The 14,124-nt window shown below is 46.0% G+C and overlaps 1 protein-coding gene across 1 annotated transcript; it reads left to right on the forward strand.

The window, feature by feature from the left end:
* On the forward strand, positions 1–4,816 carry LOC119969977 (insulin-like peptide INSL5). Its single transcript, XM_038803943.1, has 2 exons — positions 1–294; positions 4,264–4,816. The coding sequence occupies exons 1-2, from the start codon at positions 111–113 to the stop codon at positions 4,608–4,610; spliced, it is 531 nt and encodes a 176-aa protein (XP_038659871.1). The 5' UTR covers positions 1–110; the 3' UTR covers positions 4,611–4,816.
* Positions 4,817–14,124: the final 9,308 nt, after the last annotated feature.

The following is a 14,124-nucleotide window of genomic DNA, read 5'->3' on the forward strand; positions in this document are numbered from 1 at the left end:
CAGGGACAGGAGGGAGAGTGTCAGAACAATATAGACATCACACCAACCAGGGAGTAAACACCTATTGCGAGGTTTACTGAGAAGCCCAGGCTGAACACACGTCAGCTGAAATGAAGTGCCTGGTGTGTGTTCTGGTGATCAACCTGTTCCTCATCTACTTCCCCAGTTCTGTCGTGTCCCTGTCTCAAGTAAAGGGTGAGATGGGGAGAAAGCTGTGCGGCCGGGAGTTCATCCGAGCCGTCATCAGCGTCTGTGCGGGCTCACGCTGGAAGAGGCTTCTGGACAACCAGAAGGGTGAGTATCTCCCTCCCGTTGCTGTGACCCAATGTCTCAACGCTATTCATAGAGATCCTCATTGAGTTAATAACTGTGATACTAATTAGGCTATTGTAACTGGAATAATCATCTTATTCCTCTAACAACTCCAATCTTGAAAATGGCCGTGAGTATGAAAATTGTAAATGAGAAAATGTTTTAGTCAACTTTCCTTGCCCCTCGATCAGAACTTGTGGGTGAAATGTATTTATTAGAATCATATTATTGACAGATAACACGATGTAAAGAGTGTGTCGACTGCTTGCGTGCCGACAAAGGTGAGTAGAAATATTGGAAGCACAGAGGAGCTCAGGTAACTTCTGAGAGACAAGTTAACGTGAGACTAGTTCTCAATACAGTCATTGTCAAGAGGGGACAGCTGCCTTTCCAAAAACGGTTCATTTCCCGGACAGTTATTTCAGATTATCTAACATTGGTTCTGGTGTTCTGTGTGTGGAGAGTTGGTCCAGTCCTGTTAATTAGCAGTTATTCATTTGGAGATACAGCATCTGTCTTAGTGCAAGGTTTCCTTGTACATCATGTCGGACCGTTTCTGTGAAATCATTCACCATGGTGGCACAGTGGTTAGCACTGCTGCCTGACAGCACCAGGGACCTGGGTTCAGTTTTAGCCGTGGGTGACTGTATGGAGTGAACATGTTCTCCCCGTGTGTGCGTGGGTTTCCTCCGGGTGTTCCGGTTTGCTCCCACAGTCCAAAGATGTGCAGGTTAGGTGGACTGACTATGCTAAATTGCTCCTCAGTGCTCAAAAGGTTAGGTGGTGTTACTGGGTTACTGGTATAAGGTCGGGGTGTGGGCCTAGGTAGGGTGCCCCTTTAGGGGGTCCCTTTAGGGGGTCGGTGCAGACTCAATGGGCCGAATGACCTCCTTGTGCACTATAGGGATTCTAGGAATTCTGGCTTTCTGTGCATCACATTTTACAAGTTCCAACCTGTGAGCAGTGCTGGCTTTGAGATATTAATGCCAGCAGATACAATTCTGACAATGATGTTGACTCGTTCCCAATACAGCAAAGGCCCAAATCTCAGTTTGAGATGGCACAGAATATACTGTTAGGGCCTGGTCAAACTCTGCTTGATGGAGTTACACCACATCAGGGGCGGGATTCTCCATTGCCCGTCGTAACGCGGATTTCCGGCGAGAAAAATCGGTGTTAATCACTCCGGCGTCGGGGCCTTCTTTTAAGCTGGCAATCTCCGTTCCCGGAGGGGCCAGCAGCTGACTGACGCGATACGCGTCAGCTTCACCAGCTGCGGAAGTGGTGAGACCCGGCGTTTTTTGGAGGAGGAGGAGGAGAGAGACAGACCCGGCATTTGGGGGGGGGGAGACCCGGCATTTGGGGGGGGGGGGAGACCCGGCATTTGGGGGGGGGAGACCCGGCATTTGGGGGGGGGGAGACCTGGCATTTGGGGGGGGGGGACCCGGCGTTGAGGGTGGGGGGTTGCGGCGTTGCAAGAGATTGGGGCGGCGTTGGGGGGTAGGGGTGGTGGGGAGGGGGGTAGGGCTGGTGGGGAGGGGGGTAGGGGCGTTGGAGGGAGGTAGGGGTGGTGAGGGGGGGTGGTTGGGGTAGGGGGCAGCGGCGTACAGAGGGGGGGGCGACGGTGCGTTGGCCCAGGGCATCCGTAGCCCCCCCTCTCTGCACGCCGCTGCCCCCAAACCTTTCCCCATGCCCCCCCGATGCCGCAACCCACCCCCCCCCGATGCCGCAACCCACCCCCCCGATGCCGCAACCCACCCACCCCCCCCGATGCCGCAACCCACCCCCCCCGATGCCGCAACCCCCCCCCCGATGCCGCCACCCCCCGACACTGAACGGCGTCAACCATCATCAATGGTTGACGCCGTTTTAAAGCAACTGTCATTTTCGTCGACGTGACCCGTGGCCACGTCGGCGGGACTTCGGCACATCCGGGCCGGAGATTTGTGGACACTTAAAAAAAAATGAAATCCCGCCGGCGCCAGCTGTTTTCAGAGGCTGCCGGCGGGATTTGCACAACGCCGGTTTTTGGCCGGTGGGAGATTTAAAAACCCTGCGGGAGCGGAAATAACGCCGCTGCCCGCCGATTCTCCAACCCTGCGTGGGGTCGGAGAATCCCGCCCCTGGTGTGCAACTCAAACCTTCCTGGGATAGTTTCACAGCACAAAGGGAGTGAAGCCATTTTGTCCATTGTGTTTCTGTTGGCTCTCGGAAAGTGTCCACCCCCACTCTCATTTATAAATCCCCATAATACATCAATCGTCCCATCCCTGTTTCTTTTGATATACTGGAGAGTTGGATTGGTCACCTATCTCCTAAGTTATGTTTCCAGATTCAAGACACTGTGTATCTGTGTGTCATTGTAGATTTGCAGAATGATTACAGCACAGGTGAAAGCCAATACACAATGTTACAATGCCACAGTGTAAGACAGACCTGTAATTCGAAATATGAATCAGAAAGGAAGGCCAACAACATAATTTAAAATGGTGACTCAGTTTAATTGTGCCAACAATTCCCTTTTGAGGCAGTGGGACGGGAAGTGGGAAAGACCAGAACAGCTCAAAGATTAGGTTACTGGGAGAACATAGATTGTACACATGCAGAAGGAGGGAAAGAGAATATCATCTGACTGATTACAATCCAACCCCTCAGCTCTGATAGCTGCACAGTGAGTAGAAAATAGGAAATGTAATATTGATGATTATCGATATTCTGCTTCCATCAATCAGCATCGGGGTGATGTCAGTTTATCTGTTTTTGTTTTCTTTATCTTTTTTCTCAGTCGAGACCTAAAAATAATAGAAATGAATGGTTTGAAATATTTGAAGGACTTGGCTGAGAAAAGAGAAAACAACTGGATTGGAAAAAGTGATGAAGCAATGTTCTGGTCGAGATTCCAACGCTGAAGTGAACAAGTTGAATGTCAGGAGTAGTGCTTGACTCTCCGTCACCAGATAGTGATTAGAAATAGTTTGAATGTACCTAATGCACTCAGAAAAGAGGAGAATTTTCATCTGTCCAGCACGGGTTAGAAACTTTCAAATCGATGCTACAAACATGAAATTCCCATTGGCAGGGGTGGGATAGCCAGGGATTGAGGGGGAGCAAACAGCAAGCTCCCTTGTAAGATTTAGAAAATATTTATCTGCCAACAGACTGCAATGTTTACCCAAGCACATTAGAATGGATAGCCTCTCTCATGAAGTCACTCCTCGAAAGAATTATTGATCCACTGACTGGGTTTTAGTCAATTTTCTGTCACAACAAGCAGTTTCACTGCTGGACCAAACACTGATTATCCACTTGGGGATGGGTGTCAATTATTTCTCTGATGATATAGCAATATATATTTCACCAACTATGTTCAAACACTCGAAATATAATGGACCCCAATTTAAACAGGAATCATAGTCAAAGAGCTAGACCAGTTTTTTTATTTTATTCATTTTTCACAGGATGTATGCTTCGCTGGCTTGGCCAGCATTTGTTGCCCATCTCTAACTACCCTTGAGAAGGTGGTGAGCTGTCATCTTGAACTGCTGCAGCCCATGTGGTGTAGATACACGCACTGTGCTGTTAGGGAGGGAGTTCCAGGATTTGACCCTGCGACAGTGAAGGAACGGCGATATATTTCCAAGTCAGTGTGGTGAGTGACTTGGAGGCGAACTTCCAGGTGGTGGTGTTCCCATGTATCTGCTGTCCTTGTCCTTCTAGATGGTAATGGTCGTGGGTTTAGAAGATGCTGCTTGAGGAGCCTTGATGAGTTCCTGCAGTGCATCTTGTAGCTGGTACACACTGTTGCTACTGTGCATCAGTAGTGGAGGGAATGCAACCCCAGAGACAGAGGAGCAGGAGATGGCCACCCATAATAGGGACAGAATTAACTATATGATATCGATTTCATTAATCTAGTATATTGTCACAATTGGAGTTTTATTTCTGTTTCAGATCCCTTCCAGACCTCAGCTGATAAAGACTACGCCAAGGAGATGGACAGCATGAGGAATTTTCAGAGGATGTTTGGCAATGACAGGAACCAGAAAGTGGAGCCATCTTTTGCAGGGCAAGTGGTCAACGAATACAACAACCAATATGATCAGATCCCGGAGGATTTCAGTGAGTACCTCCGCCAGATTGATGGAGGCAGCAATATGGACTATGCATTTGAATCGTCGCAGATGCTGCATCAACCCTGGGCCAGGAGTGTGAGTGACAATCTTAGAAATAGACCAGAACTGTCAAGAAGATGCTGCATTCAGGGCTGCATCGCATCAGATATCAGAGTTTTCTGCTGAAAACTGTACACCTCTATTTGTAGATTATTCTATACACTTTGACTCTGTTTCAGTGAGATTTTAAACAAGGTAGTCTATTAAAAATCTCATAAATGTGGAATAAGGCAATTGTAACTTACATGGAATTTCTAGTACAGTCTATGTGACAGGCTTGTGTTAGTCATTCTGAACCTCTTAAAATAAATGTTAAAAATGCAGCAGTAAAAGTTTTGACTCCGAATTTCTTAATTCAGGCTACTTTTTCAAATAGTTTATTTAATTGATTCAAAATATTGCAATATATTTCCCAATGAACGCTGCAACATTAGCACTAACACACATGCACAAACGCTTGATGAAATTCAAAAACTATTCAATCTTGATAGTTACGGTGTATTTATGAAGGAAGATTTAATGTTTAACATATGTGAAACCATATTAACCTGAATAGTAAAATATAATTTTGTAATGCCTTTCTCCTGATCGGCAAGGTCACACACCGTCAAATTTAATATTGCAGTTTTCCATCTCCGATTCAGGTGTTCTTTTCACAATAACAACTTGGATTTATATAGCACATTTAATACATTTAAAGGCATCATTCAACAACATGTTAAATGGGTTAGACTTTTATTTAGCCAGAGAGGTGCTCCAGTGGGAGGAACTATTCAAAACATAAACTAAAAATAGATGATGTTAGTAATTTCTAATGCATCCAATAATCCTGAACCCAGGCACTGCAATTATCAGATACGCTTTTTCCAAAGCAAGATAAAATTACATTGCCTGGAAACAGGTTTGATCACAAAAATCCAGTCCATAGGTAAAAATCAAAGTTTACTTGTATCATGGTTGATACAAAGCAACCTTGTGATTGGTTAATTAAAGGTATCATTCATATGGGCAGCACAATAGCACAGCTGTTAGCATTGTTGCTTCTTAGCTCCAGGGACCCTGGTTCGATTCCCGGCTTGGGTCACTGTCTGTGCGGAGTCTGCACGTTCTCCTTGTGTCTGCGTAGGTTTCCTCTGGGTGCTCTGGTTTCCTCCCACAAGTCTTGAAAGACATGCTTGTTAGGTGAATTGAACATTCTGAATTCGCCCTCAGTGTACCTAAAAAGGCGCCGGAGCTTGATGACTTGGGGATTTTCACAGTAACTTCATTGCAATGTGACTATAGCCTATTTCATAAGCCTATTTGTGACACGAATAAAGATCATCATTATTCAGCAAGTACACAAGTAAATACAAAGAAAGACCTGAAAAGTTGGAGCTGTGTTCAAATCAACTGAGTAAGTGGCTTGATATATGTGTTTAAAATTATAAAGAAATATACCACAATAGATAAAACAATTGCCGCTCTGTTTTGATTGAGAGATCTGGAACACTAAAGCCCAGAAACAGGAGTAAAATAGAGCTTTAGCACAGGGTATGGGAGAATGTTTGTTTTGTACAGAGGGCCAAAGGCTGAGAATGAACAATCCCCAGCTCGACCTCACCTCCATCTTTCCCACCCCCTGCACTGTCTCTAATTTGTCACATTGTAAATTTCCTCCAACAAAGTATTGGGAAGATAAAAGCCATTTTTTCTTTAGTCGCTGCCACTAACTCTGAGCTAAAGACAGCACATTTCGAGGCTGAACAACACCATTCGAGACCCGAAATGAGCAACCGAACACATATGATTTCCATTACCAAAACTGCCTAGTTCCGTTCTCATAACACCCCCCTCCACCCCGGTCTCAGCTATTTGCTGCCGAAACCTTCATCCATGTCATTGTTACCGTCGGCCTGACGACCCCCATGTTCTCATTCTCACATCCTCCATAAACATCAGCTCATCCATGTTCCCCTCCCTGCATCCTATTTTGAAGTAATTTCCATCAACCCAACACCCCTGTCCTTGCTACCCTACATTGACTTCAGGTAGATCAAGACCTCCATTTTAAAATCCACGTCACAGTTTTCAAATCCCTTCATGTACTCATTGATCCCTATCTCTGTAACCTCCTCCAACCTGACAATCCTATGAGAGTAAGCTGAAATTTCCACTAAGTTAGACAAGACTTTACTTTGGTATTCTTGCTGTACCATACCAATAGCACAAATATTTCTGTTAGCAGAATAATTACTTTCCATTAACAATGGGACACATTTTTATACATTCCCCAAAGGTGCCATAATATTGCAAGTGCTTCACAGTTAACAGTCAGTCCTAAGTACAATTAGGAGGGGAAATGGTGTAAATAATTGTCATAGATATCATAGAATTTACAGTGCAGAAGGAGGCCATTCGGCCTATCGAGTCTGCACCGGCTCTTGGAAAGAGCACCCTACCCAAGATCAACACCTCCATCTTATTCCCATAACCCAGTAACCCCACCCAACACTAAGGGCAATTTTGGACACTAAGGGCAATTTATCATGGCTAATCTACCTAACGTGCACATCTTTGGACTGTGGGAGGAAACCGGAGCACCCGGAGGAAACCCACGCACACACGGCGAGGATGTGCAGACTCCACACAGACAGTGACCCAAGCCGGAATCGAACCTGGGACCCTGGAGCTGTGAAGCATTTGTGCTATCCACAAGGCTACCGTGAAGCAGAATTAAGGGATGTTCTGAAGCTGGGGGGAGAATTTCAGACTCTGGACTCAGAATGGAGAATCTGAATATGATAGAATTAAGAGCATAGGTAGGTCTTCATTTTGATGGCAACATGAAAACACTTAAACATGGGTCTCACAGTGTCATTTAGGGGTGAGAGCAATGATCTGACTCCAGAATTCATTAAATCAAGCAACAAGAGACCACAGCCAACTTGCACTTCAACCCAAAAAGACAGCCATATTCTAGAAGTGTCTACTTGAAACTTAAATATGATAACCCAAAAATTGTCTGTGATTGATAATGAAGAAGAAAGCTGTAAATTGCAGAAAGATATCAATGGACAAGTTCAGTTGAGTAGGAAAGTGACAAATGGAATTCAATCCAGACTAATATGAAGTGAACCTCCTCCTTGGGGGTAAAGATGTCCATGTTGATCACCCGGAGTGTTTAGTAAGATTCCAATTGATGGGTTTGGAGATAATAGCAAAGGCTGATCTGCACCTGGAAGGTTCTGCTGCAAGCAAAATCTGGAAGCCAGTGGTTAAACTATTAGGAGAGATTAAATAAACAAGGGAGATTGTATTCCACAGAAATTGTAACATTGAACTGCGATTTCATTCAAGTTTTCAAGACAGTGAGAGGAAAAGATAGTGTCAGTCTGGGGGAAACTATCCCCACTAGTTGGGAGGTCTAAGATTAGGGAGCATAACAAAAAACATAAAGTCAGTTCTCCTAGGAGGGAAATTAAAAGCATTTTTTCACGAGAAGGATAGTAGAATTTTGGACCTCTATTCTGAAATGGCAATTGTTGCTATTTCAATTACCAATTTTTAAAAATAGGATTGATAAATTTTTAGCAGCCCTCGTGTTAAGGGATACAGGACAAAGACAAGTGTATGGAGTTAGGTCACAGATCAGTCTTAGCATTACATAGCAGAACTGGCTAAAGGGATAAAAATCCCACTATTAGAACATAGAACATAGAACAGTACAGCACAGAACAGGCCCTTCGGCCCTCGATGTTGTGCCGAGCAATGATCACCCTACTTAAACCCACGTAACCCGTATACCCGTAACCCAACAATCCCCCCATTAACCTTACACTACGGGCAATTTAGCATGGCCAATCCACCTAACCCGCACATCTTTGGACTGTGGGAGGAAACCGGAGCACCCGGAGGAAACCCACGCACACACGGGGAGGACGTGCAGACTCCACACAGACAGTGACCCAGCCGGGAATCGAACCTGGGACCCTGGAGCTGTGAAGCATTGATGCTAACCACCATGCTACCGTGAGGCCCCTTAATTATTATTTATAGTTTCTATTTTCCTAAGAAATCCCTGACTTTAACCAATCACAGTGGCCCTCGAACTTCTCAGCGCTCCCCTCCCAACTTCCCAGCTAATGGATCTGTGGGAACCAGACACAGGCACGGCTGCTCTCCTTCCAGGGATGGCACCTCGAGATGTATTACAGCTATAATGGTTCCCATTGCCCCTGTCTTGATTGCTCTCTAGCTTCAAGACAGGGGTCCCTTTTCTGGGGGGGAGGGGGGGTGTCTATGTGGGGGGAGGGTCTGTGAGTGGAGGGGGTTCCTTTCAGCAAGGGGTCCCTGTGGGGGGGTCACTCTATTACAGGAGTTCCTGTGGGATGTCCCACTATTACAGGGGTCCCTGGGGGGAATGTGATGGGCTCTGGTAGAGGAGGTGTGGGTAGGCAGTGCATTGTTGGAGGAGGGGGGCTTTGAATGGGCTTGGATGGTCTCTACCAGCATGGCCCTGGCGCAGTGAATCTCCCGGTAGGCCAATGGGGCAAAGGTTGCCTCCTCAGGCCATTGTGAGGACCACCACAACACAGGCACACTGACAGAAACCAACAAGTGATCCGCACCCTTGGCATTGCTAAGTTGGCAATCCAACTTGGCAGTGCCAACCTCTGCCAGGGAGCAGTACCAGAGCACTTCCGGGGCATGTCCTTCTCCTATCGCAGGGGTTATACTTAACTCTACATTCCCGAAGGGATCTCCTCGACTGCTTCATGCCTGGCCAAACCTACTGCAAACTTCACCAATGTGACATCACGTCGGTGAGGTATTAATATTTAGTGAGGTGGGAAGCACAGTGGCACAGTGGTTAGCACTGCTGCCTTCTGGCACTGAGGGCCCAGGTTCAATCCCGGCCCCGAGTCACTGTCCGTGTGGAGTTTTCACATTCTCTCCCTGTCTGCGTGGGTCTGACCCCCACAACCCAAAGATGCACAGGGCAGATGGATTGGCCGCGCTAAATTGCCCCTTAATTGGAAAAAATAATTGGGTACTCAATTTATATTTAAAAAATTTAGTGAGGATCATTTGGGGGGGTGGGGGTGGGGGCAGAGGCTCTAATATCATGGAGATGTATTAAAATTTAAAATACCCACCCTTTTTAGGTGTGAATCTCGTGACTTCTCTGTTGGGAGGTGGGGAAAATGTTTCTTGCGAGATTTGTCCTAGTGGTGTCTATCCCGGGGGTGGCGAGGGCAGTCTGAAGATTGCGCCCATAGCAATGAATTTCAAAATGGCATTGACAAGTTGGTGGAATGGGCGGGAATGTGGCAGATTAAGTTCAATGTAGGCAAATACAAGGTGATTCATTTTGAAGGCAGAACTTGGAGAGATATAGAAAATTAAGGATACAAATCTAAAGGGTGTGTCGGTGCAGAAGGACCTGGGTTTAGAAATGCAGGCGGCAGGTTAGTTTGAGGGAGCAGTGATTAAGGCATATAGTATCCCAGGCTTTAGTAATAGGAGCTCAGAGTACAAGATCAAGAGGATTATGTTGCATTTGGATGACACTAGTTCATCTTCAGGTGGAGTATTGCATCCAGTTCTGGGAGATACACCTTAGGAAAGATGTCAATGCTTTGAAGATAATGCAGAAAAGTCCCCATGAGAATAGTTCCAGTGGTAGGAAACTTCAGTTATGAAGATAGATTGTAGAAATTGGAGACGAGAGCATTAAGAGGAGGTTTAATAGAAGTGGTCAAAGTCATGAGGGATCTACACAGAGTTGATGGGGAGAAAAACTGTTCCTGCTCGTAAAAGGATTGTGAATAAGAGATTCAAAGTAATGGTCCAAAGAAGCAAAGAAAATATGATGAGAGACCACCTTCATGCAACGATTGATTAAGGTCTGGAATGTACTGCCTGAGAGTGTGGTTGAGGCTGGTTCAATTGAAGCATCAAAAGAGAATTAGACTGTAATTTGAAAAGGAAGAATGTGCAGAGTTATGGGTCGAGGGCAGGGGAATGCAACCAGGTGAATTGCTCATTCAAAGACAGTGCAGACACATGGATTATGGTAGAATAATGGAGTGTAGATTAATTTGTTCTTAAGGGCAGCACGGTAGCATTGTGGATAGCACAATCGCTTCACAGCTCCAGGGTCCCAGGTTCGATTCTGGCTTGGGTCACTGTCTGTGCGGAGTCTGCACATCCTCCCCGTGTGTGCGTGGGTTTCCTCCGGGTGCTCCGGTTTCCTCCCACAGTCCAAAGATGTGCAGGTTGGGTGGATTGGCCATGATAAATTGCCCTTAGTGTCCAAAATTCTATGATCTATGATTAACCTAGGACAAAGGTTCGGCACCACATCGTGGGCCGAAGGGCCTGTTCTGTGCTGTATTTCTCTGTGTTCTATGTATGATAGGTTGGATGGCCCCCTTCTGTGCTTAAGCATTCTGTGATTCCTTGTATCCTGTCCTCCCCAAAACAGCAATGGTTCATTGCCTTTATATCTAGCCTCCTCACAACTATCAACAGATTGTTTCCCTCCGTCCAGTGGTCATCCCATTGCTTGGCAACAAAGCGTTAAATCCAAAACATGTTTGTCACACAAATCAATTCAAGGCATTGGAGACTGTTTGCTGCGCTCCTTTAAAGATCTGTGTGTTCTTGCTAGTGGTTACAGCTTGGGAGGTGGAACGTTCCAATGAGAATTCTCCAGTAGGCTGTGCTGTTCAGTCTCCAGGAGCTCTGAGGTTTGAGAACCTGTCCTCAGACTGCATACGTTAGCAAAGGTCAACTGGTTGTGTACCACTGACAAGGACACTTATAAAGTGGCTGGTGGCAATAAGTATGCTGAAATCCCGAGAGAGAGAGGCTGATCAGGAATCTCACCTACTCATACCGCCTGCCACTGGCACATATTGGAAGGATTTGCCGGTTGGTAATTTGAACCAGATGCTTCTGGATGTTAGCCACCGCACCACAAGAGCTACAGGAACCTGCAGCCTGGCATATTTAGCAGTGAGCCATTCTCAGTACATTTCCAGGTATCATGGTAGCATAGTGGTTAGCACAGTTGCTTCACAGCTTCAGGTTCAATTCCCGGCTTGGGTCACCTTCTGTGTGGAGTCTGCACGTTCTCCTCATGTGTGCGTTGGTTTCCTCCGGGTGCTCCGGTTTCCTCCCACAGTCCAAAGATGTGCAGGTTAGGTGCATTGGCTATTTTAAATTGCCCTTAGTGTCCAAAAAAGTTAGGTAGGGTTAATGGGTTACAGGGGTAAAAGGGGAATAGGGTGGAGGTGTGGACTTAAGTGGGGTGCTCTTCCCAAGGGCCGTTGCAGACTCGATGGGCTGAATGGCCTCCTTTTGCGCTGTAAATTCTGTGATGTATGATCTATCTGTAATAACTACATCAAGCCCTCGAAACAGAATTTATGATTAACAACCTATCCCATTTACTCCTTCTAGTGTGGCACGGTGGTTCAGTGTTTAGCACTGTTGCCTCACGGTGGCAGGGACTCTGGTCCAATTCCAGTCTTGGGTAACTGTCTGTGTGGAGTTTATATATTCTCCCTGTGTCTGCGTGGGTTTACTCCGGGTGCTCTGATTTCCTCCCACAGTCCAAAGATGTTCAGGTTAGGTGGACTGGCCACGCTAAATTGCCCCTTAGTCCAGGGATGTGCAGGTTAGGTTACAGCAAGCTTTTTAAAGTGGGGGTCGTGACCCACGGGTGGGTTGCGGGCAGGTAGAAAAAGGGTTGTGGCGCATCCTAAAATTAACATAGGTATCCCAACTACTGGGTAAGATCAGCAGGATCGCAAACACAAAATGTTCCATGAAATGGCTTATGGGAGGTGAGATACAGGAGAACATATGGCCCATGAGCGAGAAGCAGAGTGGACTGGCAGGTTGACAGACATTGCAAACAAATGGTTAGCTGTAATTTGGAACCATCACACGCACAATACTGAAGCCGAGTAATGGGACATTGGGTCATCACCAATCAATCCAACTCTTCATTCAACTAAACTTAAATTGAGTAGCTTTTCAGGTTCATCCACCAAGAGACTCAGTTCCCATTTCTATGGAGAAGCGGGCACAGATCCCCACCCTGAAGCCCTCCTCTTACACTCTCTCTCTCTCTTTCGGTCCTCTCATTGGAAGGAGCTTTTGGGGTGCCCAGCACCAGGTTAGAGAGTTTACGCATGAATTCTAAATGTGGGAGAGATAGCAGGGTTTGGAGAAATCTATCTTCATTCTTTCTGGGTCTGGGTGCCGATCCTCACCCGTAAATTCATTGCATTTACCAGATTAAACCTGGCACAGAACAATCGCATTTGGACTCATTCACAACAGCTACCGAAGGAAAATCCTCAGAATTTTATGGAAACTCGCTGTCTTTGTCTGCACACACCAGACCCTCCCCCCCCCCCCCCCCCCCACCCATCGCGCAAAATCAGCTTGCATTGTACGTGAAAAAAATATTGATACCAATCCAAAAAAATGCTTTTCCAAGTTTAAACCTGTATCTCTTAATCTCAGTTTATTTTACAGTAATGTTCTGCATTCCTCTTCTCCAGCCATGTATTAGCATACTGCATCTTTTCCTACAAGATTATTTTTAAGATTAAGGGCTATTAAGCCTAAATTTCACCAGTGTCTCCTTTGTGTTAGTCATGGCTGAATGGGTAATACTCTTGTCTCTACATCAGACGGGTGTGGGTCCACCTCCACATCTAGGCTAAGTGCAGTACTGCAGGGATGCTGCCCTGCTGGAAATGCCATTTTCCAGTTACCATATTTCAAGGAGGCTCTGCCTCTCATAATTCCATGGGACTGCATGAATAAGAGCAGGGAGTTATCCCTGATGTCCTCACTAACATTTATCCCTCAATCAACATCACAGAAACAGATTATCTGAGGCGGGATTCTCTGGCCGTGTTTGCCCGGCGACCGGAAAATCCCCCCTGAGGTCAATGGATGTTTCCATTGTCGGTTTCTCGCCCGTGGCGTTGTTGCGGCAGGGCGAGACAGAAGAATCCAGCCCCTGGCTTTTTCACATTGCTGTTGTTGGGATTTGCTGCGCATAAATTGGCATTACAGCAGTGACTGTACTTCATTGGTTGAAAACTATTATATACTCATGTAGTTGTGAAGGTGCTACAATAATTGTAAATCTTGTTTTTTTGAATAATTCAAACATTGACATGAACCTCATGGATCTCCTCTGCCCTCTGCACTTTGAATATATCTCTACTTTCATAGAGTCATGTAGTTTTGCAACACAGAAAGAGGACCTTTGGCCCACCGTGTCTGTACCAGCGATCAAGTGAGTCCCGAAGGTCATCCAGTTGGCAAAAGTGGATCCCAGGAAAAAAAGTTTGAAAAACACTGGGTTACAGGATTGTGTGCATAGGGCAGGGTGGACATGGGTAGAGTGCACATTCAAAGGGATGGTGCAGACCTGATGGGCCGAACGGCCTCCTTTTGCACTGTAGGGATTCTATGATTCTATGGATTCCATAGGAATACATTTCACAACCAATTTATGTCAGTTTTGAATTGAAGGATGTTTGTCACTCATCCAGGAACATAGGGTATTCTCACAAGCTGCAGAGGGCAGGAAATTGGCAGTCTGTTTACAATCGTATCAGGAATT

Source organism: Scyliorhinus canicula, chromosome 8, assembly GCF_902713615.1.
Source record: "Scyliorhinus canicula chromosome 8, sScyCan1.1, whole genome shotgun sequence".
NCBI lineage: Eukaryota > Metazoa > Chordata > Chondrichthyes > Carcharhiniformes > Scyliorhinidae > Scyliorhinus > Scyliorhinus canicula.

Coding starts and splice junctions, on each gene's coding strand:
- LOC119969977 (XM_038803943.1), top strand. CDS start 111: ATGAAGTGCCTGGTGTGTGTTCTGGTGATCAACCTGTTCCTCATCTAC. Junction 295..4,263: donor GCTTCTGGACAACCAGAAGG/GTGAGTATCTCC, acceptor TTTCTGTTTCAG/ATCCCTTCCAGACCTCAGCT.